Source organism: Doryrhamphus excisus, chromosome 16, assembly GCF_030265055.1.
Source record: "Doryrhamphus excisus isolate RoL2022-K1 chromosome 16, RoL_Dexc_1.0, whole genome shotgun sequence".
Classification (NCBI taxonomy): domain Eukaryota; kingdom Metazoa; phylum Chordata; class Actinopteri; order Syngnathiformes; family Syngnathidae; genus Doryrhamphus; species Doryrhamphus excisus.
Genome location: NC_080481.1, coordinates 388031 through 413729, shown reverse-complemented (window position 1 = coordinate 413729; position 25699 = coordinate 388031). Strand labels below are relative to the sequence as shown.

The window sequence follows — 25699 nt, the reverse complement described above, 5'->3', positions numbered from 1 at the left end:
AAAAAACGTATCTAAAAATAGCCCCAAAAATAAGAAGGGCCATCCTCGTCTTTGAAATATAGAAAAAGTGAAGGCTGTTTCAAAACGGTTTAAAATGCATAAATATGTTTAAAGTCGTTAAAACTCTTCCTGGTACTTGTATTGCATGTCCAAGCTAGTTTAGAACTCCATCAAATGTTAAGTTGCTGTGTGGTGACTTTAGCGTTAAGATGACAGTGAGTCTAAACGTTATATCGAGTCAATTTCCCGTGTGTTCACTCGCTTGTCACGAGTTCACTGATGGCTCGTGATTGGCTCCTGCCAAAGAAAGCGCTACTGTTTCCTCCCTGACTCACAAGTGGTACAGTAGTAGTACAGCATTAGTAGTAGTTCTCAAGTTATGCAGATGTCATAAGATTAGAACCTAGCCATAAATTAGCTGCATCGCTGCAAAAAAACACAGGGTTCAAAGTTTAAGAAAAAAAGTAGTGGTTTAAACACCAGAAATGATGTGGAACTGTCATGTTTTATTGCAAACTGGATATCTACATGAATTGGAGAAATAATTAATAAAAGAAATATTGAAATACAGTTTTATTTATGAACAATTATTAAAGAATGATATGTAATTATGTCCATTATACGTATATATGAAGTGTGCTCTCAAACCTAGAGCGCCAACTAGAGAAATCCAGTTTCAGCAAGCTTTTGTCCATCCATCACTTGTAAGAACAGGTTGACTTATTTTAAAATAAGAAATATGTTTACGCAATAATAATAATAATAATAATAATAATAATAAATATGGAACAACACGGATCTTTGGTCATAAAAAGTGATATTTTTGACAAATGTGTCTATTATAGCCCACATCATTTTTCCTTTAAGGATAAATAGGTCTGGGTTCTTATGGGTGTACCTTCATATTACCGAGTTACTGCTGACTCCACCGCAGATTCGGTAGCCATTTTGCTCCCATACACGACAGAAAGAACATGATGTTGGATGAAAAATGAAGTTTATTACAAACATTTGACACGGAGCTGTTAGTAGTCACTTTTAGCAGCTGTTAGAGTTGTAGAAATAACACTGTTTGGTTGCTTGGTTCAGTCGGACGCCATCACCAGGTTGGTGCAGCGTGCAGCTTCCCAACTCGAGCCTTCGTCGTGTGCTTTTCATCACCTTTTAGTGCTAGCTAGTTTAGGCCTCCATCAAACGTCGAGCGCTTTATTCCCTCTCAAAGCATCGGCCATGCAACAGTCTTTCCTGAACCCTTGAAATGAAGTCACCGCGCTCCGTCTTCCTCCACTTTGGAGTTGGCCATCTTCCGCTTCCAATTCCAATTGTCTCTTGTATTCCGACCCCAACGTAGTGCACCACACTTTACTGGAAAAGTGTCAAAAATCCAGCGCTACATTCTACCTTAAAACCAGGACTACTTTTTCAGGCTGCATAGTTCCTTAAGGACGAGGGTGTTGTCTGAGAATGGCACCAGGAGAATCCGATAAACAGGAAGAGAGGTGGACGGGAAACCAGACGTTTGGGAAGAACGGGACAAAAAGCGCTTTAGACGACCAGGCTGGACAGGCAGGAAGTAAGACAGGAAGTTGAAGACGTACAAAGACGGTATTGACGTATCGACATCGGTATTGACGCTATCGACATCGGTATTGACGTATCGACATCGGTATTGACGCTATCGACATCGGTATTGACGCTATCAACATTGGTATTGACGCTATCGACATCGGTATTGACGATATCAACATCGGTATTGACGATATCAACATCGGTATTGACGCTATCGACATCGGTATTGACACTATCGACATCGGTATTGACGATATCAACATCGGTATTGACGCTATCGACATCGGTATTGACGTATCGACATCGGTATTGACGTATCGACATCGGTATTGACGCTATCGACATCGGTATTGACGTATCGACATCGGTATTGACGTATCGACATCGGTATTGACGCTATCGACATCGGTATTGACGTATCGACATCGGACATGAGAAATCAGGAATTGGTGCTGGACAAGATGGCAGACTGGGAGTTGGACTGGTACACAAACAGTGTCCAGCGGTCTCATTTAGGAACACAAACAAGAAACGCATCATCAGAACATCCAAAGTGAGCAGAGCTGCACAAACGACGTCGCCATGGCGACGCCATCACTGGTTACTACGGCCATTGTGGTGAGGAGGAGGAGACGACAAAAAGAAAAAATGGTGTGACCACCAACACAACGTGGTCGCCATGGCAATGCGAGAAGAGGCATCACCTGACATAAAACATACAAGATGGCGGCAATGATTACTCTGACACGTCCACACTACAGTTTGCCTACTGTGGTGAAAAAACGATCCTATTAGTCGTGGTCGCCTCCTTTCATCGTCATCTAAGCAGAGTGTGGATGCGTGCATGCGCACCCTCACGGTCCATTTTATACACGCTAGTCACATGACGGGGGAGGAGCCACACGGAGGAATCGGTCACTGCCAGGCATCCAGGGAATTTGACCCCTTTTAAAAAGTGTCTCTAGTTGCTAAGCAACCGCAGGCTCCTGGAACACCAGTCTGGGGGTGGAGACTAAAGGACGACGTCATCAGCACGCGAGAGTCCTGATTAGATGACGACTTTGTGTTTTCACTCTATTTTCAAACAACGGGGAACGAGGGCGGATCTAACAGGACCTGCTACAGGGAGTCTGTGTGAGTCTGTGTGTGTCTGTGTGTGTCTGTGTGTGTGTGTTTCCATGCTTGTGTGTCCGTGTGTGTGCGTGTGCGCGTCATTGGGCGCCGAGTGCGCTGCGCGCCACCCATCCTTCGGCTGCCGGCGAGTCGCTGTTGGCCGGTCGATACACGAGGCTCTGACCCTGCTGGTTGGAGGCCAGGATCTGGACCTTCTCGCCCCGGAACACCGAGATCTCATCTTCACGGACGGCCACAAAGTCCTGAAGCACCAGCACCAACTCCTAGGGGTCAAAGGTCATGAGTTCTACTACACCGATGAGAGCATGAGGTAGTCTTTGATTCGCACCTGGCTGTCTTGATCGATTTCTGGCTGAGGGGCGTGGCCATTTGGTGTGGGCGGGGCTGAAGGGGATCGCGCCGATGACAGTGGCCGGGTCACTGATATCCCGCCTTCTTTCTTTTGGTACTCGATGGGAGATTGGAGGGCTGGACGTCAAGATGATCACTATTAGTTTGGCATATTTAGTAGGGCTACAACAATGCATGCACAGACTGTATTAAACTATTTTCCACCAGTCCAGGGTGGACCCCGCCTCTCGTCTGAAGACGGCTGGGATAGGCTCCAGCACCCACCGTGACCCTCGTGAGGATAAGCGGTAGAAAATGAATGAATGACCTTTTGATGGCGTTCTGTGCCGACTCTCTGGCTTAGGTTGGATCGCCTATCCCAGCTGTCTTCCACCCTGGACTGGTGGCCAGCCAATCCCAGGGCACATATAGACAAACAACCATTCACACTCACATTCATACCTATGGACAATTTGGAGTGGCTAATTAACCTAGCATGTTTTTGGAATGGGGGAGGAAACCGGAGTACCCGGAGAAAACCCACGCATGCACGGGGAGAACATGCAAACTCCACACAGAGATGGTCGAGGGTGGAATCGAACTCGGGTCTCCTAGCTGTGAGGTCTGCATGCTAACCAAATTGAAATATCCATTTTTTAAATGTTATTATTATTTTGATGCTGATATTTGTTACCAAAGTATGACATCAGAAAATGAGGTTAAATACGTTTAAAAACTGTGAGTTGGAAAAAAAAATGTTGTTAATTTCAATAAAATATCAGTTAAAAAAGGCATAAAATACATTTTTGGTATGAAAGTATGGAATGTGAATTTTCTGTAGTATTGCTCCAATATTGATTGTAAATACATAAATAGTAAAAAGTGAATACATATAAAAAGATATAAAACATTACGGTGCCCGCCCTGCTTCACTCACCAGACAGGAAGTTGTTCTGAGCCTCCAGCAGGGCGGTGATGTTCTCCACCCAGGTGGTCTTGATGCTGGCTGAGGAGGCCTGCAGCGTGAAGCGTGCCGCCGAGCCTCGAGACCACAACACAAACTTGCAGAGGTCTCCATCCACGCTCTCCTGCATGGCCAGGTAGCTCACCTGGAGACACAACTGCTGTTAACACCGAAACCCGACCTAACCGGTCCAAACCAGTCCTTACCTTGATACTGTTTTTGAACTGGTATCCAGGATTGTTGGATCCTTTACTCAGGAGTTCGCTGAAGATAACAACCTGCTCGAACAGGAAAACATGGCGCTCTTTGCTCCGAGACAAAACTCCTCCATCCTGCTCCCAAACGCAGAACGTTTCCTGCTGCAGGAGCTTACCCTGGGAGGTCAACTTCCCCTGGAGACACAAATGAGGTCACCACACTCAGGTTTCATGACGTCACACTTCCTGTCTTGGCGAAGTAGCGCAACCAAGGATGAACGTTTTCATGTTACTGCCAGGGAAGACCAACATCAATCACGTCTTTTTGTTTTTTACTAATAAATCTTTCCTTGGGGGAAAAGTGGTTAGCACACAGGGCTCACAGCTAGGAGGCCTGAGTTCAATCCCACCCTCGGCCATTTTATCTATAAATATGTCAGTCGGTTCTAAAAACAAACGTCATCAATGTTAAATAAATAGATCAAATATGTACATGCTGCTGTGATTACCTACACCTGCACAGTGGAGGAGTGGTTAGTGCGCAGACCTCACAGCTAGGAGACCAGGGTTCAATGCCACCCTCGGCCATCTCTGTGTGGAGTTTGCATGTTCTCCCCGTGCATGCGTGGGTTTTCTCCGGGTACTCCGGTTTCCTCCCACATTCCAAAAACATGCTAGGTTAATTAGCCACTCCAAATTGTCCATAGGTATGAATGTGAGTGTGAATGGTTGTTTGTCTATATGTGCCCTGGGATTGGCTGGCCACCAGTCCAGGGTGGACCCCAGCTGGGATAGGCTCCAGCACCCCCTTGTGAAAATAAATAAGCGGTAGAAAACGACTGAATGAAATCCGTCTCGTACCTCGTACCCCTGCAAGCGGCCGAGGTTCATCATGTCGTTGCAGCGCTTTGGGACCAGCGACATCAGCTCCAGGGCTTTCTACACACACGTACACACAGTGGGGTTGTCCACGAGGTCTACCACCCACGTGCTCACGTTCACAGTTAGGAAACGTACCTCAATCTCCTCAGAGTCCATCCCGGCTTTGGTTGTGTACTTGAGGAAATCCTGAGATGGACGCAAATCATAGCAACTTCACTCACTGCACGTGTGAAAGGCACGTGTCATGTGACCCGACCTTTAGTAGCAGCTGATACTTGGTGATCCTCTGGATGGGCTTGATCAGGTAATCACTGATGGACATCCTGCAGCTGATCTCATGCTGGATCTCCTGCATGAACAAAGGAAAAGTTGCAGTTATATAATAAAATATATAATATAATAAATATAATAAAATATCAACAACTTTTATTAGCTGGGGATCAAACTCGGGATTGTACCTCGAAGAAGGTCTCGTACTCCATGACGATGTACTCTGACCTTGGCTTGTTCTGGCAGTAAACCACGTACATGTGGAGGCGACGCTCCTGCAGTTCAACACGCACGTGCACACACACACACATGCACACACACACACACACACACACACACGCGCACACACACACGCGCGCACACACACACACACACGCTATTATTGTGCTATGAAACCAAGCGTTTCTCATTTCCTGATGAAAGATGACAATTGTCTCCATCTGCTGTAGCTTATGGGCATGCCCGAGCGCCGCCCCCCCCACCAGGAGGCTCCACCCAAGGAGACAACTCACATGTCTGATGAAGAGGTCTGCCAGAAGGTCTTGGTTCTGAATGCAACGCTCCAACTCCACCACAAAGAAACTGGAGGACAACACACAATGAGTCCGACTCCGCGCGGTGCATGAGTGTACGCGTCGGACACCTACTCTCGATGCCAGTCGTAGATCTGCTGGATGTTTCCAAAAACAATCTTGTCTTTTCCTCTCATGTCCTCCGGGATCCCTCGGACGTCCAACCTCGACATGAAGCCCTGTCAATCACACGGGTTCCTCAGTGCCTCTTATGGATTGTGGAAGTGGGCCGGTTGTCCCATCTCACCTCAACGATGACGCCCAGGTCTTTCACGTAGTCCTTCTCAGACTGGACCATCTCATTCACCACAAACCTCCACACACACAGAGACACAGTTGAGCTGCACGTGTTTGAGTCCTCAGCTCATCTTTATGGCTGCAGTGTAGTCGTCTTACGTGCGCCCCCGTAGAGCTTTGGTTCGCTGCTCGCTGTCCGACTCGTTGGAGCTCTGGTCGGAGTCAAGAGCCTGCAGACCAACCACAGTCACATGATGACAAAACCAAACAACCGCATCACGGATGTTACCTCTGGGTTGTTGGGATCTTTAATGATCTGCATGGGAGGTGGTAAGGGGGTGTGGCTTTCTTCCTCCGGCTCCTCCTCTCCTCCGCTTTGTCCTTCTTCCTCCTTTTTGATCTTCTGTGCACATAAAACGTACAAATCCATCTTCTGTGTATTCTTGGACTTTTTTACTGCTTGGTGTATTTTTGTGTGTACCGTTGCTGAATTGCCTGTGAGGGGCGTGGTCGCTTCTGGTCGATTGTCCCGCCTCCTGTTTCTGATTGGAGCTTTTTTCTGTCCGTCCACTTTTCCTTGACTCAGCCTCCTAACTGGACTCGTCAACCAGCGCTGCCATGACACACACACACACACACACACACACACACACACTTTACTTCACGCTTCTCTAATTGAGAGGAGCCAGTTGAGGTGGCTCGGGCATCTAGTTCGGATGAGGTGTTCTGGGCATGCCCAGCCGGGAGAAGGTCCCCCCGGGGCAGACCTGGGACACGCTGGGAGGTTTGAGTCTCACAGCTGGCCTGGGAATGCCTTGGTGGCCTCCCCGTGGAGCTGGAGGAAGTGGCCGGGGAACGGGAAGTCTGGGCTTCCCTTCTGAGACTACTGCCCCCCATGACCCGGACCCGGATAAGCGGAGTGGAATGGAATGGAATGGAATGGAATGGGCAATAGAATATCAGGATGAACGGAAGAGTATGAGTATGTCCATGCTGTGATTTTATTTATATTTCCTGATAGCTTAGCATAGCTTGTTAGCTCTTAGATGTCATCGAGTGTCAACACAAGATAATTTTTTGTACCTTTTTAAATAATATTGTATCGATCCGATATATGCTTTCCGTAATGAAAAATGAGCTAAACAAATCAACGTAGTTGAATCTTAGTCATATAAATGGATGCAGTACATGTACCTTTACACCCCTACTACTGACGCCTAGTGACCAGAGTACTACTTATGCACTACATATGACTTGTCTTTACAAAATGTATTTTTTTTTAATTCATGAAGCATGTTGGACTACAGCATGTGTGGTTTCCTCTGGTTCCCAAACACGTGAGTGGTGTCACCATGACTGACCTCTTATCCTCATTACCTTCAGTGTATTTCCAGTTCCCGAGCCACTACGTTTCGGAACTGGTGAACTGGCAGCACCTCCTGGTGCCCCGCCCACATTGTAGCCTACAGGGGACGTCCCACCTGAGAGGGGAAGAAATGAGATGAGCCAGGTCCTCATAGCGTTGCTGTAGCGAGTTAGCATCATGGCTTACATTGACTTGGCTGAGTGTGCAGCCCGGGTGTCTCAGGGTTGAACTGGCCGGACTCCGCTGGTGGGACCACATACACAAAATACATATTTGATGTTCATTTAGAGAGGACAGTTGAGTTTCCTGATTTCCTGTTTTGGCGTGGCTCGACAAATAAAGACATTGTTGATCAAGCACCTCCTTTACGCCTTTGCAGGACATTCCAATGTCATCTTCATTCTTAATGTTGGCTGTGAGAGTCAAGCAATTCAGAGAAATAATGTATTTGTTCCCCGCCTACCGTAACAAATATTGTGTCTCTGTGTTTTTGTTCATAAAATATTGAAGTTAGTCTGCTTGCTGAGATCCATTTGATTCATTATGTGTGGAGTTCCCCAGGGGTCAATACTGGGACCAAAATTAAAATTAAAATTAAAATTAAAATTAAAATTAAAATTAAAATTAAAATTAAAATTAAAATTAAAATTAAAATTAAAATTAAAATTAAAATTAAAATTAAAATTAAAATTAAAATTAATTAAAATTAAAATTAAAATTAATTTAAAAATTAAATTATATTAGGAAAGCAGGAAGTGAACAAATGTAACAGTTAGGGTCTGTAAAAGTACCAGATGGAGGGGTAGGATTTAATAAGCTTTGCTTCTTCCTACTCCTTTTGGACATGTGGAACTGGGAACTGATTATGGGATGCACTCAATTGGAATCTGATGCATGTTCAAATGAAATTAAACCATTACCATTACCATTACCATTACCATTACCATTACCATTACCATTACCATTACCATTCGTGATAATGTTGTGCTCCATTGTTAATGGTGTTGCTTTAATGTTATTTTTCTTCTTGTATTCTTTGTGAAAACCTCTCAATGGACAATTGTTGCCATAACCATGTCCAAGTTTCATACACTGATCTCGATCAACATCATTTTTATGGTACACACAATCCTAATTTTGTGACAAGCGGTGCTATGCATGTTTGCCTGTCCTAGCAACACGAGACATCTGACACATTACGTGCGGCCAAGTACGTAAACACAGATCCACTTTGGTATAAACGTGCCGCAGGTTGACACCCAAGAGGGAACCTGTGAGTCCGGTTGGACATGATTGACACATTCCTGCAACATGCCCTCCTGGCTGGCTGTCATTGTTTAACCAGCTGACACACGCAATGCTCCCCAAATAGGACCCACCTCGCTCGTCCTCACACACCATCCATGTCAACACGCCAGAACAATCCCAGCATGCACCTGTACCTCGCCGCATGCTTCGATCAGTCAGAGTCCATGTCCGTGCGTAGATCAGGAGACAGGAAACGGGCAGGGAAGTGACACGGCCGATATGAACAGCTACTGTGTACCTAAGTCTAGCGGCGCATAGGGCAGGGGGCGGGGCTTGGCCGAAGAGGGAGGGTTCTACTGTATTTTGACAACAGTGGTAATTATGAGTGCTAATTAGTTACAATAAAAGGTAGCTAAACAGATTGCAAATGTCATAAAGAAATGCCTATCAAGACATTTTTTTTGTTTTTTTTTATGTTTCGTAGGAAGATGACACACACACACACGCACACACACACACACACACACACACACACACTACACTCATAAGGGAGACCCACAGCATTCGTGTCTCATATTTCATATTCATGTTGGGATCTACTGAAATATTTAGAGGATCTTGTCACAGACAGGAAGTGACACAAATGTCCAAAATGTCTGAACAGGAAGTAACGGATGGCAGGCAGGTAAGGGAGCGGTTCTTCATGCACTCACCCTTCCCGGTGCTTGCTATAGAAGATGAATTGGAGGCGTTGAAAGATGGCGTAGTGGTGCAGGAGGGGGCGTTTCCCGAGGAGGCGGGGGAAGCGGAGACCAGCGTATCCATGTCGGCCGCACTGTGGGAGTGTGACAGGCAGAGGGCGCTCATCGGTAGCAAACCCTCCTGAAAGGTAACCGGATGAAGAATCAAAACAAGAACCAGTATGGAGGCTGGCTTGTGGGCGTGTCCGAGCTTCACCTGTTGTGGGGTTTGATCCGTGGTTCTGGCAAGACACCAACCGTGTCTCTCCACTGAGCGCTCCACCAGCTCCACCGTCTGACCGCACCGGACACTCAGCTCTCCGGGCAACGTCGAGGAGAAATCCAGCAACACCACCACTAACTCACAGCCTCCCGACAGCTTGACGCACGCACGCACACGCACACGCACACACACACACAGACACGCACACACACACATGGGTTACTAAAAAAATAGCTCATCCCTTAAACATGCGTCATAACTCTCAACTGTGATTGTCCGTACTAGAAGTGCCATAGATTGTGAGGGTAAATAATGACTAATGACAATGACTAGACCACTAGAACCCTAGACCACTAGAACCCTAGACCACTAGAACCCTAGACCACCCAGAGAGTATAAGTTGATCTCAGCTACCATGGAAATAAATAAAACATACCACGACAGCACAGCAAAGATTGGATGTTTTCTTGGACGGTCCGATCACGAAGGGAGGAAACGCCCTCCGACACGCATGCACACACGCACACACGCACACACGCACACACGCGAACACGCACACACGCACACACGCACACACGCACTCAGCTGCAGCAGCGCTGACGTAATCCACACGAGCCTCTCACACGGCCTTTGTATCCGTCATACCTTGTCGCTGTCTGCAGTATTTTGGGAGGTCCTGGAGGCGATGGATACGGTGTCGGGCTGACTGCTGGCATCACCCAGGCTGTCGGCATCCTCGCTGGTCTCTCTGGTGAGATCGGTAAGTCAGTGCGGAAAAGTGTTAGAAGTTGGCCTAATCATGAAGAAACTGGATCTGGTCATTAAAAGCTCGCTTTATGGACTGGAGGGGATCACTGGGCTGGAACCAGCAACCTCTGGAGCTTGAGTCAAATAGAGCTAAGGTAAACAGAGAACTCCCCTGGTAAGCAACAGTCTGGGTAATACACACTGGCATTGAAATGGGATCACCTATTGAAAATAATATACATTTTAATCACAGTTAATCACAGTTAATCACACTGACCTGCGTGTGATGCTGCGCTGGCGCCCAAGAGTCAGATTGGGCGTCTTTGGGAGTGGGATGGGTTCTCTCAGAGCCCCCCGCAGGTGACCTCGCCTCTCCTGAATGACCTGTCGAATGCTGCGGACCCACTCCTGCTTCAGCTCCAAGGACGAGGCCTGCAAGGACAGCAGGGCGGTTTCAAGGTCATGGTTCAGAAATGGAACCAGCGGACCACACATTTACCTTCAGGACCGTCCTGTTGTCTGAGGTTGGCGTCCTTCCGACCCAAAGGGCGAATTTACAAGGATCCCCTTCAATGTGTTCCGTTACACCGAGTTCTGATGTCTGACATGGAGAGACAGGAGCCAACATTAGCTGAAGCCTGATCCATCTGTTACCTGTAAATGGGAGTAATGTGTATGCCTATGTATGTGTATAAAATAAAAATAAAAATAAAAATAAAAATAAAAATAAAAATAAAAATAAAAATAAAAATAAAAATAAAAATAAAAATAAAAATAAAAATAAAAATAAAAATAAAAATAAAAATAAAAATAAAAATAAAAATAAAAATAAAAATAAAAATAAAAATAAAAATAAAAAGTTTAAATTTTTTTTTTAAATTATATTAGGAAAGCAGGAAGTGAACAAATGTAAGAGTTACTGATTGTAAAAGTACCAGATGGAGGGGTAGGATTTAATAAGCTTTGCTTCTTCCTACTCCTTTTGGACATGTGGAACTGGGAACTGATTATGGGATGCAATCAATTGGAATCTGATGCATGTTCAAATGAAATAAAACCATTCAATTACCATTACCATTACCATTACCATTACCATTACCATTACCATTACCATTAGCATTACCATTACCATTAGCATTACCATTACCATTAGCATTACCAGTAGTAGTAATGGTAGTGTAAAGCGAGCGTTACCCTCAGGCGGCTCTTGTAAAGGTACTTGGTTCGTCCTGATGAGTCTTTCATCTCCTTACTGAAGATCAGTGACAGCTCAAACAAGAAGAGGTGTCGGTCACGCCCCTTCCTGATTAGAGACTTTGGTTCCCAAACGAGAAAGGAGTCCTGCAAGAGGAGCTCACCTTGCACCTCAAGACCTTCTTCCAGACCTGACAATAAATGAAGACATTTGGTTATAATCATGAAAGTCATTTAACCGTAAAAACCAAAGCAACGATTTTATTGGAAAATTGTTACCTTCAAGCATGCTGACATGCATAGCGTCATTCGCTCTTTTTGGAACGCTCAGCATCACGTCCAGGCCTTCCTTGATCTCCCCTTTTCCTTCTTCGCAGCAGGCCAGCAACTCCTGGAAGCAAGCACGTATGAATAGAGCCAGCAGTCGGAACGTTGTGTGGGACCAGCTGACCTTCAGCAGCAGTTGGTACTTTGTGATCCTCTGAACCGGTTTGATGAGCGCTGACGAGATGGAATTTGCCAGCCCATGTCTCCTCTGGACTTCCTACAGGGCAGAGAGACCAGTTTCGGACATGTAAGAAGATCTGGAGACTTGCTAGACCACCAAAATGCCTTACCTCAAAGAAGCCAGTACCGTGCAGCTGGATCAGTAGGCTGGAGTCTGGTTTGTTCCTGCAGTAGGTCACGTACATGTGGAACTTGTCCGCCTGAGAGGAGGAACATCAAGAGCAGGCCTTTAATGAACATGAGCCAATTCATCCATTTTGACAGAAAACCAAATGTGGTTACCCAGGTGACAAAACAATGTCCCACATCTTCAGGGAGCTGCTCATAGTTCTCCAGCTCCTTCAGGAAAATACTGGAACAGATGTTGCAATGTCACTTTACAATCGGAGATGTACCTCGCCTGCTTGGGCTCCAGCAAGGCTCCGGGAGCGGAGAGGTTGGCCGCCCTGGCTGGCACTCGGTACACAAAACAGTCGACAGCGGAGCCATGAATACCTGTTATGGAATTCGTAGATATCTTGGATGTTCCCGAACACCACATCATCTTTGTTGCTAAGACCAGATGGGACGTCCTCTGAGCCGCTCGTCATCTCCCATAGGTACGTCTGCAGCAGGTCAGTCATTAGTCAGTATGATGCAGAGCAGTGGTCCCAACTGGTTTAGCTGTGGGACCCCCCAGCACCCCTCAGTCACGAGCTGTGACCCCAATTGCTGACATTTTCCAACTTGGCAAATGTCCTCTATTTCAAAAAGGACTCCTTGCAGTTAGCAGTAAGATGGCTGCCTGGGTTCCCAACATGAACAGTCGTGAAGACTGGGTGGGGGCTCTCTTTTTGGCACGCTATTTAGCAAGCTAATAGCACGGTACATTCATGGGCATCGGGTCATCGGCTCTCTTTCTTTTTGTGCCGTAAAAGACCGTCTCCGCAACCCACCCACCAGTTAAGGATGACCGGAGGCGTACCTCAATGCATTCTTGAAGGTCTCGAACGTAGACTCTCTCTGTCTGCAGCAGTTCCGCCATGATGTACCTGAGACACAAAACCGCTACTGAAACCGAAGCACTGACGTTGCCGCCATCCCTTCGCTTAGTTACTCACTCTTTCTTTCTTTTTTTTTTTTTTTACTCACTCTTTCTTGCGGGCCGAGCGTCTCTTCTCGTCGCTGATCTGGTGGTTTGGGTCAGACAGATTGACCTCAGGGTCCGAGTCGGACAAACTGTTGGGAATCAGCTCCAGCTCCAAGTCCTTATTGTCCTAAGAGGAAAAGGGAATTCATGTGTACGTTCTTCAATGTGTAAAAATGCTTGCAAGCACGACGCTACCTGTGAGCAACCTCCTAAGGTTGTCTCCAGCATGTGGCGATACTGGCCCATCCTCACGGTGAAGTCCCGGTATCGCTTATCCACGGCGGAAACACAGCGGCGAAGCTCCAGTCGATGGGCGTGGCCTTTAGCTAGCATGCTCTCAGCCAGTTGGATCAGCAGGTGAACCTTCTCCTGGGTGTGCTGAGTCATGGAACACAGGATGCCCGAGGTTTAATGCCAACTGGTATTATTATTATTATTATTCCATTATTACAAAAAAATACTATGTGACCTCATGTACCGTGTACTTTCCATCCGTTTACAAAAACTGTACAGCAAAGCACTCTGGGAAACAGGAAGTATACATAGAATGCTGCTTAATAAACTAATTAAATCAACTGAAATAAAACTTACGTCAATAAAAGCTGCACACTGTGTAGAATAATAGATAAGACACGACTTGCTTGAGTTTAGATGATAGCCATCTTTTTACATCATAACGTGCTTGAACGTTTCGCTGCACAAGCGATGGCAGCTCAGGTTCATTCATATTGGCTTCGGCTTGCTAACTGTTAGCATTCCGTGTAGCCCAGTCTGGCACTAAAGGGGACCTACGCTTTTTCCACATTTCTGACCTGTAAAAGTTGTTTACTTTTCAAATGTTGTATTCTTATGTTAAACAAGATGATGAGGTTTGCACATTTGGAAGTGAGCCCATCGCTGGCTTACTGTAACATCACAGTGAGCAAGAATTCCTTGTATGGGCATGCCCGGGTTCAAGCTGAGTGGGACCAATCACAGCTGAGTGGGCATGCCCAGAGGTGGGCATTAATAAATTAAAACAAACCGTTTTGGAAATCCAAGGAAATAGAGCTGGAATAGGTGCGTATTCTGGAAGATCTAGAAAGCTTTCTGTGGGGATTAAGGTGTGCAGCGGCTCTTTGGGAGCCCGAAGAGCCGAAGACCCCACCAAGTAGTTCAGCCATTTTCTGTGTGTTGTCCCGTCCTGTCATCTCCATGCATGTTCTCACCTTGGCTGACACACAAAACTCTCTGTGCTGGTTCAGCAGCTCCTGTGTCTCCGCCACCGTTGCCCCCGGCGATGTGTGTGAGGCCAGATAGTGGTCCCCTGACTGTTGCAGCCAATCCAGCGCCTTCATGGGAAATATACGTTAGGAGCTGAGGGCAATTTGTTGATCAACACTCAAACAGACAGTTTATTTTAACACCCTAACACAGTGCACCCCCCCCCCCCCCCAAAACCTCCAGATTTTTTTCTCCGTCTGTCAGCGCTGCAGCACGTCTACAAACGGTGACAGTCCACACAGCAGCACAGGACAGGACGCTGACCATTTCATCACGATAATGACATGAGTGAATTTACTCTCATGGCAATCTTTGGGTCATATTGATCATGTTTCTTATTCACAGTATGCATTGATCTATAACCGTTTTCAGGCTACAACCTTTTCAAATAGTCATATTAAAACTGAATATTTTCGTGAAAAAATGCTGGCGCCTAATAGGTTAATGATGAAACGTTCATTTTTTTATTTTTTAGCATGCATGCTTTATCTCTGATTTTGATTTCCAGAAAACCAATCTAATTGATTAATTCTAAATACCTGATAATAAAGCATAAAGTATACAGGATAATAACACAGTATACCGCACGATGGCTGCATATGAGGATATGCAGTATAGAAAAGAAATGGCTGGATGGCCAATACAGTACACATAGTATGTGTACCTACGTATGTAAGAAAGTAAACATACATAACTTACATAGGTAGCGGGGGGAGAGGGAGTGCATTCCCCAGTTTGAAAACCACTGCCATAACAACTAATACTTGTAAAATACAGTATATACATACTTACAGTATATACATATACGCGATACTTATACTTATATGTACCTGCTGGGCATGGTTCTGGAACATCACATACTGCTGGCATTGGTCGAGTCGTCGCTTCTTTAATGTCCAAAAATGAAGAACTCTGTTTTCTCTCTGAAGTAGCTCACTGAGAATACCTGCACACACACACACACACGCACGCACGCACACACACACACACACACACACACACACGCACACACGCACACACACACACACACACACACACACACACACCAACATCAGTTCATCAGTTCCATGTGGAGATGTTCGGAGCTCCACCTCCACCTCCACTTCACATTGTACGTATGAGTATGTGTAGGTCCATGTGGGGTCACCTTTGACCTGTTGCTCTGGTACTCGGGAGTGGCCAGTGACCTCTGTGACCCCGGACACAGTGACATTGTGACCAGAGATGTTGGCCATCGTGACGCTGTTGCGGTGGATGTATTTGAGGAAAACTTCGGCATTGCGTCTTGCAAGCGTGCAGGCCTGTTTCAGCAGGAGCAAAACGGTCGTGAAGGTTTCAGCACGACTGGCAACTACGACATTCCTAAACACCTTGAGAAAGGCCTCCTTCTGTTCCATGTGCTTGTTGATGAGCGGCAGAAGATGCTCAGGCTGTCTGTCGCCGCTGCCACACCAGTCCTCCTCCCTGCGGTACTCCTGTTCCAGACTCTCTAGCACGCCGCAAACCTGCACAGGAGTCACACGCAGCTTGTCAATCAAGTGCACAAACGTGGCTACTCAGGTACATGCACAGGTGGTCAGGCGGGTGGGCGTACGTGCACAACCAGGTTCACGGCTCTAATGATGGTAAAGAATTGGATTTAGGCAGTAATATGAATTTTGTAGGCAAACATCTCACCTGCTGTGATGTTCTGTAGAAGGCGGCGGAGGCGTTGACCAGTTTGAGTCGGTCTTCGATCCGCAGCATCAGCGTCTGCCAGTGTAGCGCCACTGTCTGGGCACATGACCTAACTGCATCCGAGTCATAGTGGCCCGACCTGGACAAGGGGTCCAAGGTCAAACTGAATAAATAAAGACCTTTGGGGAAAGTGATGCGGTGACAAACCTGACAAGCAGCTCGGCTCGCTGCTGGAGCGCCAGCGCCACCTGGTGGGTCCGCTGCAGGGAGTCAGCGTGGAGCAGAGCCTGGACAAATGCATCCGGGTGTTTGCCATAGTGACCAGCAAACCTTCTGCAGGTGCTGTCTCATCAGTGTGGTGCAAGCGTGTGCACGCTATGTGTGTGTGTGTGTGTGTGTGTAGTAACCTCGATGGCCTGTTGGAGGCGTTCGTGTTCCCTCTGCAACTGTTCGGCTTCAGACAAACAGCTGGAGTTCAACATGCAGGACGACAACATGACCTCACCCTCCGAGATCCAACCCAGGACCTGACCAACACACGGGGACCCAAACAGAAGGCACGCATGTGTGTCAGATGTTTGACCTGCGGGTGTGTGTGTCCGTTACCTGTTTGACCTGCGGGTGTGTGTGTCCGTTACCTGTTTGACCTGCGGGTGTGTGTGTCCGTTACCTGTTTGACCTGCGGGTGTGTGTGTGTCCGTTACCTGTTTGACCTGGTTCTGCAGGTGTTTGAGCTGCAGGTTTTGTTCCAGGTGAGTGTGTGTGTGATCCGCAATCTGCTGCAATTCCTTCTGTTTGTCCTGCATGTGGTGCTGCAGCTCCTCCACCTGAGCGGAGAGGCCGCCCTCCAACTCCGACAGCTCAATTCCTGAAATACAGACACGTGCACACGCACGCACGCACGCACACAGACACGCACATGCATGTCAGAAGCTGGAGTGCACGAGTGCTATCCAAGTATGTGATGAATACAGCTGTGCAATCTCCAATCACACTGTGTGTATGTGTGTGTGTGTGTGTGTGTGTGTCTCCATGGCAAAGTCAATGAGCTGGTTTCCATGGAGATCAGCTGAGTGCAGTTTCCATGGCTACCCCCTCCCCCTCCCCACCTCCCCCATTATCCTCTTCCCTACCCCATCATCATCTGTATGTAACTGAAGCAGGCAGACCAACATCAGCATCATCGCTATTTTTTTATTGTATCACATTTTGTGTCATTTTACTCATTTTTCAAGAATGGCATTTGACTAGATGTTTGACGCATATGCAACCTTCTGAGTAAAAAGCTGCATCAGTGCTTCATGATGCCCACCTCCCTAACCTCTGTCATCCTGACACCATGCAGGAGGGCTGCAGTTTTACCAGAAAACTAGACACCAGCTGAAGTTACTACTTTGTCCTAAATATGAGGAGCACTAAACCGGGTTGATCACACCCCATAAAATGACAACATGGGTGACCCAAGAAGGTGTGCGGTACATCCACATCCACTGTCTTTCTTTCATTCCAGTCATGGGGGCGGCCATCTGCACAGGAATTCACAGACCTCCAACACCAATCATACATCTAACCAAACGCCACACCAAGTGTTTCATCACGACATGGAGGAGCAGCGGGTCTAGTCTGAGTCCAACATGGCTGACTCAGCTCCTCGCCTTGTTTTTGCACAGTGCGCCCAGACACCTCTGTGGCTGTAGGTGAAGTGGAAGAGTAGACCCAGCAGTAGACTCAGAGCTTCACATAGCAACAGTTTTATCAGCTAGCACGTTACTGGCAACGTGGCACCAATTTGTCCATCCACGTCACGGTCAATCTCCCCATATTCTAACTAGGGATCGACCGATATGGGTTTTTTTCCCACCGATGCCGATACCGATTTTTTTTCCATCACCCTTAGCCGATTTTGCTTGGGCCGATATTTGTGGCCGATACTGCTTTTGCTCCCTGAATTTATACGAAAAAATTACAATGATACCAAATATTACATGTCTCAAGTTTTAAATCATGCAGCAGAAAAATGTATCGGCCGATACCGATTCAAGTAAAGAACACAAATATCGGCCCGATATATCGGCCGGCCGATGTATCGGTCGATCCTTAACTAAAACCCCAGCAGTTGAGGCAGAATTTCACCCCCAAAGCAAAGGATGAAGTCATCTCCAGATGAAATAGATCCTTATGTCACTAAACCAGATCTCCACGCCTTGGTTCTACCTAAACATTATCCCTTTTAAGATGAGGAGTCCAAGGTCTACGACTCAATAACGACTTACTTAGACAGCAGGCAATGCTAACGAAGCTTCTACTGCGATTACCCAGGGACCAAAGGAAGGCCACAAGGGGCATCGTTCAATGTCTTTTCCAACAATAAAGCATACGTTGACCGAGTGTGAACAGCTAACATATACCATGTGGGAAATAAAACCAAAACCAAATAAGAACCGCTTCAACCAGAGTCCAAAACATGACAACATAGTCCAACCATGATATCAAGCAGCCAACGGACTCACCTGTCGCCTGGACCTCAGTAATGTACTGCTGAAGGTCATGACCTTGCTGGACAACCTCATAGATCATGTTATTCATAGCAAGCCTCCGTTCCATGTGCCTGAAGATCAAATCAAAATGTGACATTGACTGTGGAAAAACCTGGTTTTCTGACGTCCCAGTGGAATGTTTACCTGTGAATTCGCTGCTGTGCTAATGTGAGCGCCTCCGGGCTAGCTTCGGCTAGCCGTGACGCCGCTGACATTTGCTTGTCCTGGTTTGTTTCAGAAAGCCGTTTCTCGGCAGAGAAGTCCTGGGATTGTTTCTGGAGCTCCTGCTTCCAAGCATCCATCTCCCCACTCACCTAGGAAACCACACACATGCAATAAAGGAACGCAATACAGAAATATCAAAATCATCCCAGTAACTACGATCAAAAGCCAGTTCAAAGGTCACATGTATACCTCCATGATGCACTGTTGCAGTATGCGCAGCTGCAAGTAAACATCCAATCGGATCTTCCGTTGATGGAAGAGTTCCTCCAGTTGAACGTGGAACTCTTCAAGCTGTTGCAGCACTGACTCCACATGGGCCACCGAGCTGCCTTGAGGCCTAAGACAGATGGGAGTCACTTGGGATTTTTACCGAAAGGAAGGGTTCCATGAAGAACCATGTTGAGGGAAACAAGTGCCCCGATACGAAACTACGACTAGACCACACCCACCTGAGTTGCAGGATGAGGTCTTCGCCTTCGCGAATGACACTCATGGCCGCCTCCTGTGGGCGGGTCAGAGGCAGGGTTAGTGTGGAAGAGCTGCTGAGTGCCGAGGTCAAAGATCAAATGTTAGTTGTTACATGTGTGTTGGCCTGCTGCTGCTGCTGCTGGTTCATGAGGGTCTGCAGGGCCTCCACAGATTCAGAACCGAGGCAGAGGTCGGCTGAGAGCTGCTTCTGGAGTCCCTCCATCCATGACGACAGCTGTGTTTGTGTTTTGGGGGGGTTATGTATTAAAAGAGTAGGTTAAAATGTTTACTGAGATGTTTGGTCTACCACTGTCACCTCTTTGGTGTGCGTGTAGAACGACACGGCCAAGTCCAGCAGCATCTTCCTTTGCTCCACCTTCTGAATGAACGCCTGCAGACATGCATGCACACATGCTTTAACCCAGCCACGGCATCTGGTCTCCCCTCCACCTAAACCCCCCTCCCCCGGTACCTTTGGTCACCGGGTGGCTCACCTGCATGCGGAGCTCCAGGTCTCGTGCAGCCTGATAGATCTCGTCCTCCTCGCACTCCCCAGACTGAGCTAGCTGGTCGGCTGCTTCGAGCAGCTTCTCTGCGTTGGTGTAGGTGTTCTGAAACACACATCATAACCTCGCAGTGAGGTAGAGCGGTGTTGCTTTACGCCAACAATGACGGTACGGCCAACGGTAACGTGGTGAGGAGATCCACATGGCTTTCTCATAACTAATACACGATGAGACGTGTGGGACTTCAAATGATACTGAGCGCTTTGTCAGATGTTCAAAATGCATAACATTTCTGTCAATTGTGCATGCGGGTCCCCACTCAGGGACTGATTTTTTTGTCCCAACCAGATTTGAAATGCTATTGAGAACTGATAATATATATGTATTTATCTGTACTCTACATACTGAAGTTTTTGCTGAAACCAGCGAAAAACAAATGAAGATCATTGAAGCAAAGCAGCATATTCAAGGGTCAAATTGCATGCGTACGATAAATTCATCCATGTTGGCAGGTCTGCACTAATATTGAAATGATGAAATCTGATGCAGCCCCTGAAGGCTCACCAAGTCCTGTTAAGAAACCTTACACATATTAAACTAATAATCCAAAAGGGACGCATTAGCAACTATGGCACTAATTTATCCTCTTAAGACTTGGATCACCTGAGCGACTTGCTGAAAGTCGTCATGTCGTTTCTGAAGCGCTCGCGCTCGATGCAGCGATTTCCCGACACCACTGTGCTTATTGAGGAAGACCTCGCCATGCTGCTCCACCCAGTCCAACACCTGGGGTACGCAGGGAGAGACAAAGGAAGTACACTGGTGCCATCATATCTCCAAAGGTAGGCGTCGCACCTGTCTGACATCCTGTTGAAACACACACAGCTGAAGGCGTTGGTGGAGGCGGAGCTTGCGGTGTTGCCATGCGCTCTCCACGTCATGTTGACCCTGCCAAAGACTCTGTGAGTTCACGCTTGTCTGTGCGGTGACAGTGAGACAGGAAGCTACGGTCGCTGTACCTGCATGACCTGGTGCAAAACTCCCATGATGCCATGCGTGGCGGCAGTGAAGTCCGGTTTAGGTGGCATGTCGTTAGATTCCGTTGCTGAGCAGCGGTTGAGAACGTCCAGTAACGCTTTCCCACTCTCGCTGACCTGCAATACGTACAGCTCAGCAAACGGGCGAGCTGATGTTGGAGACAGGAAGAAAGGTACCTGGGTGTAGTTGGCCGAGATCTCCTCGTTCAGCTCCAGGTGTTTTTTCACAGCTTTGTCGAGCTCGGCTGTTGCTGATGGCAGCGATGCCTCAGCGCAGGTCTGAAGCCACACCTCCACTCGAACAAGAAACTTCACAACCGACAGGTAGGAGGACGAAACAGGTGAGCCATGAAGGTGTTTCATTGACCAGCAGCAGATGATTACCAATGAATCACCTGCTCGGCGCCTTGATGGAAGCCTGTTGCCATGGCTAACGTGTTACTGCGCTCCTCCAGTGCTGTTGTCAGCGACCTCCAGTCCTCCTGGAGCCGTGAGGACACCATAGCGATCCTCTCTGCCCCGTAGTGATGAGCCTCTGCAAGCCTGACGGCCACAGTCACAACACTGTCCACGTTCACACTGCCGTTCTTCACACACATTCACACCACGCGGCGTTGGCAAAGGCTGAAACGGTCAAAAAGAAGACTCGGACCATCACACACCATCACGTTGGAGGTGAAGTGCTGGTGTTGGGTTTGCAGGTCAACAGCATGCTGGTGGTTTTGACCGACTTCCACCAGAGTCTGCATGAACAACTCCTTACTGTTGGCAATCCACTCGGACATCTGCAGGGGACAGGAAGTGACCGTGTAGGACAATTACTAGTACAGCCTATGATTGGTTATGACATCACATGCCACATGGAGAAGACAGCTGACGCTCACCTTGGTGGCATCCTGCTCAAACAGATGTAACTGCAGTGCTTGGTCCAGGTGGACTTTTCTGTCACTCCAGCTCTGCAGCAGCTGAGTGCGAGCCGCCTGCAGGCGGTCAAGTAGAGACGCGACCTTCGGGGCCACACTTTGGAAATCAGCCCCACCTGATAGCCAGCTGCCGTGACTCCCGAACGCGCTTTCACTCAAGGCATCTCCTTGGGAGGGGCCGAGATGCATGCGCTGGAGCAAGCTCCTCCCCTCTCGGTCGTGAGCGTCGACTGGCGCTGTCGCAATGGTGTTCCGGAGACGATTGTGTTCATCGAGGACCCTGGCACACAGAGAAGGTGACCATCAACAATGAGTAAAGGTGCCTCTGATGCTCTTTCGGTGAGATGTTCCTCCCCGAGGTGCATCCTCACCTGCGGGCTTCATCAACATCTTGTGGTTCTGGTATACTGGTCAGCCCATCCTCCAGCTGGTCCAACTGGGCCAGGAGCTGCGTGGCAGCCCCTGAGAACTCCTCCAGACCCAGACGCAGCTCAGTCCACTCCACGTGATCGTACTCCAATGAACCCCCCAGGTCGGACGTCAACTGAGAGGGGTCCACCAACCGTGACAGACCTTCTACAGACACTAGGCTGGTCTGGAAACCAAATATTGTAATAGCAGAACTTAAATCATCATTAGTAGCAAATGAGTACTTTCTCCAGTACTACCGTGGTACCTCAAAGCTGAGCTTGGCAGAGCCCAGGTTGGTCTTGTGTTTTTGCCAGAAAGTGTCCGGTTTGATGAGCAGTGCTGTGTGGATGTTGGAGGAAAAGGACTCCTGCAAAGTCCGCAACACCGGCTTCACGCTGTCCCATTTGCTGCCACGCATGTCCACCACCACCGTAAACCCTCGAGCACGAACGTCCTCGCTGCGAAGACAGACTGGCTGAATAGAAGACATCTGGACAGATATCTAGCCAGGACCAACACAACGCACCTCGGAATGGTTGACAGGTATGTAACTAGCCGGCTAAGATCTTCCTGTTTTATTCGCTCGTGGTTGGTCCTGGCTGGGAAGGTCAGGATCGGCCCTCCTCGTTTGTCCCGTCCACCTGGACATTCAACTGGGTTATGACTGGACCAATACCGAACAGGACCAAAGTGCAGTAGCGGGCAAGGTTACCTGACACAAAGGCCACTTTCTCCCTAAGCACTGTCAGGACGTCACCAGCCCGGACACACTCCATTTTACTGGACCCTGGAATTTAGGGACACATGGTTCAAATATAAAATATGGCCGCTGCCTACATTAGTGCACCAAACGTGGCTTTATCCGGGGCCATGTTGGGCTTTGTGGCTGACATTAGAGCGCCAACAAAGCTTGTTGGTATATTAAGTGTGGGATCTTGGCTGAGAGAAGAATTAACGACCATATATGCAGCAGAACCAACCATCGACACACTCAATTAGAAACCTGATTGATCCATCAGCTGTCACTTGGAGCAGACATTCCGACAGAAAGGGATGCTGGATGCGCACACACACACACAAACACACACACACACACTGAGTCAGTGTTGAGTCCAAAATAGCTGCATTGTGGAGGCCTTCAGAGAAAGTTGCTGTGACTGTCGAAACTCATTAACCTGATTACGCAATCACGGCAGACATCTTTAGGCAGGCAGTTTGACTATTTAAGAACACAAACATCAAATAAAATGGTTAAAATCATCACATTGTGCTATAAAGGCACAGATAATACAGACAATACACACAATAGCATGTCAGCCAATTAGAACACAGTCCACGGCTTCGGAATGAAAAACTCGTAAATGAACACGTGACCATTTGACTATCATCGGTGTCATGCTAAACAGACGGGCGCGCGCACACACACCATCCGAACCAATGGGCGGATGTGGAGGCATCATGGCGAGGCTTGTGTGCCCGCGCACGTTCACACGCCCTACCTGCTGTAGCCAGGCCGTCCGGGCCCGTTTCTCCTGCTCCATCCACCGGATTCATCCTCCTCCTCCTCCTCCTCCTCCCTCTTCCTGCTCCTCGTCCTCGCGCTCTCTCCTCCGTTATGTTCCGATGACCGCCTCGCTCCTCCTTCCTGCCTACCCGTCCATATCCGCGGCTTCACATCAGATGGGACTGGTCCAGGCTCCCGAACTGGCCCAAGGGCTGGTATTAGTCCGTCGTACGGACGGATGTGTTCCCCTCTCGTGCCGATCGGTGGGTCAGTGACGGCGTCCCTTCTCCTTCTCGAATGACGATGAGGATGATGATGATGAGGAGGAGGAGGATGACGGCGAGAGACGCTCTCTGGCGTGAGGGCGTGAGGCACGGAATCTCACACTTGACCGTAAAAGACCGCGTTACCGTTACTCAATGCAGGTATCGTTACCAGAACCGGTATCTTTCCCTTCCCTCGTCGCTTCGGCAGATGACCCTTCGCTCAGTCGGTCGGTGAGTGGCTCCAGTACGCAGGCGCACAGAGTGTGGAGCAGTGCACGAGGGCTGCACCAGCTGTGCACGCACACACATATGGAGACTCCCTGGTGCCACTTAGTCTTCTAGCTATTCTTCACATATTCTATTCTATGCTCTCCGGGAAAAGAAGACATGCCATGCAATCATGGATATCTAATCATATGGTACAATGAACACACATATTCATCATTGAGGTATTCAAGTTGATGAGTTTATTTCTAAAAGGCTCCACTTTGAGACATTTTCAGTTATTTTCCAGGACCGCTTTGCTTTTTTTGACACCTCGATTTTGGAATTCAAGTGTTACATAATGACATAATAATGATTATCGTCATAATGTATTGTACTCAAGCTAACACTCAACACACTCTGAATCCCCAACGTCACTTCCTGTTCACACGTCTAGAAGACATTTATTGAAACACATGAAACACACGAGTCTTATTTACGTCCTAAATGGCTTATTTCCTCTGATTATATGACCTACATTGGCTAACAGGAGTGTAAAGGTGACTATGGGGGTGTTATTTCATGACTAGAGGGCTCTAATAATGGTAAAGAATTGTATTTAGAAAGTCATAACCAGGTTTTCTATGCTCTAACTACAATTAACCTAGCATGTTTTTGGAATGTGGGAGAAAACCCACGCATGCACGGGGAGAACATGCAAACTCCACACAGAGAATCAAACCGAGATCTCCCAAGCTCCTGAGGCCAACATTCTAACCACTCACCCACCACGCTGCCTGCAATAAGATTATTATTACAACTGTGTCAAACATTCATGAACTCTTAATGGACCCATTGGAGGTCTGGACCTGCTGAATGGCTCAGCACAAACAAGACACAAGCACCTAAAGGGCCTCCTATAGTGCCTCCTTCACGTCTTAACTTCCATCCATCCATTTTCTGTACTGCTTAGGGTCGCGGGAGCCTATCCCAGCTGTCTTTGGGTGAGTGTGTGTATGTGTGTGGGGTTTTTTCATACATTTCATGTATGAAAAGTGCTCTACAAATAAAATTTGATTGATTAAAAAATACTATATTACTATCACAACCACAAATAAGCAGACTTTCTGTGTGTATGTATAACCTATTTGTAACTTGGCAACTTACATCAAAATCACTGAGACATGTTGCCCCAAAATGCCATGTTTGCTAATGTTAGCTATAACTTAAATTAGCAACAGCATAATAATACACGTAATTTTCTCCTCTACTAATTGGAAATGTGTGATGTGTTTAAATTTTTATCTATGAGAAGATTATTACATAAAAGTTCCCAGACAGTACATAATATAAGACCATGTAGGGGTAT

The 25699-nt window shown here is 47.4% G+C and overlaps 1 protein-coding gene across 3 annotated transcripts; it reads right to left on the bottom strand.

Moving 5' to 3' along the window:
- Positions 1-949: 949 nt before the first annotated feature.
- LOC131104192 (kalirin-like) lies at positions 950-24373 on the bottom strand. Of its 3 annotated transcripts, none has more exons than XM_058051118.1 (57): positions 24296-24373; positions 23069-23143; positions 22883-22997; positions 22622-22814; positions 22317-22540; positions 21907-22225; positions 21685-21807; positions 21418-21609; positions 21200-21331; positions 21005-21139; positions 20841-20933; positions 20649-20771; positions 19974-20090; positions 19796-19870; positions 19592-19714; positions 19461-19513; positions 19201-19348; positions 18931-19100; positions 18760-18857; positions 16954-17117; positions 16657-16776; positions 16457-16536; positions 16250-16388; positions 15943-16077; positions 15720-15873; positions 15403-15518; positions 14518-14640; positions 13505-13687; positions 13312-13436; positions 13145-13211; positions 12676-12785; positions 12463-12532; positions 12291-12380; positions 12125-12217; positions 11953-12064; positions 11674-11864; positions 10979-11080; positions 10757-10911; positions 10378-10480; positions 9727-9888; positions 9483-9651; positions 7708-7764; positions 7533-7636; positions 6637-6768; positions 6445-6558; positions 6315-6385; positions 6166-6232; positions 5994-6097; positions 5859-5928; positions 5535-5621; positions 5333-5425; positions 5212-5262; positions 5056-5133; positions 4204-4389; positions 3971-4142; positions 3032-3171; positions 950-2966 (listed from the first exon to the last, which is right to left on the bottom strand). In XM_058051118.1, the coding sequence occupies exons 2-57, from the start codon at positions 23130-23132 to the stop codon at positions 2781-2783; spliced, it is 6972 nt and encodes a 2323-aa protein (XP_057907101.1). In that variant the 5' UTR covers positions 23133-23143; positions 24296-24373; the 3' UTR covers positions 950-2780. The 3 variants fall into 3 exon arrangements, with proteins under 3 accessions (XP_057907101.1, XP_057907100.1, XP_057907099.1); XM_058051117.1 differs by having other exon boundaries at positions 6445-6555; positions 23856-24371; XM_058051116.1 differs by having other exon boundaries at positions 951-2966; positions 23856-24371.
- Between the last annotated feature and the right edge of the window lie 1326 nt (positions 24374-25699).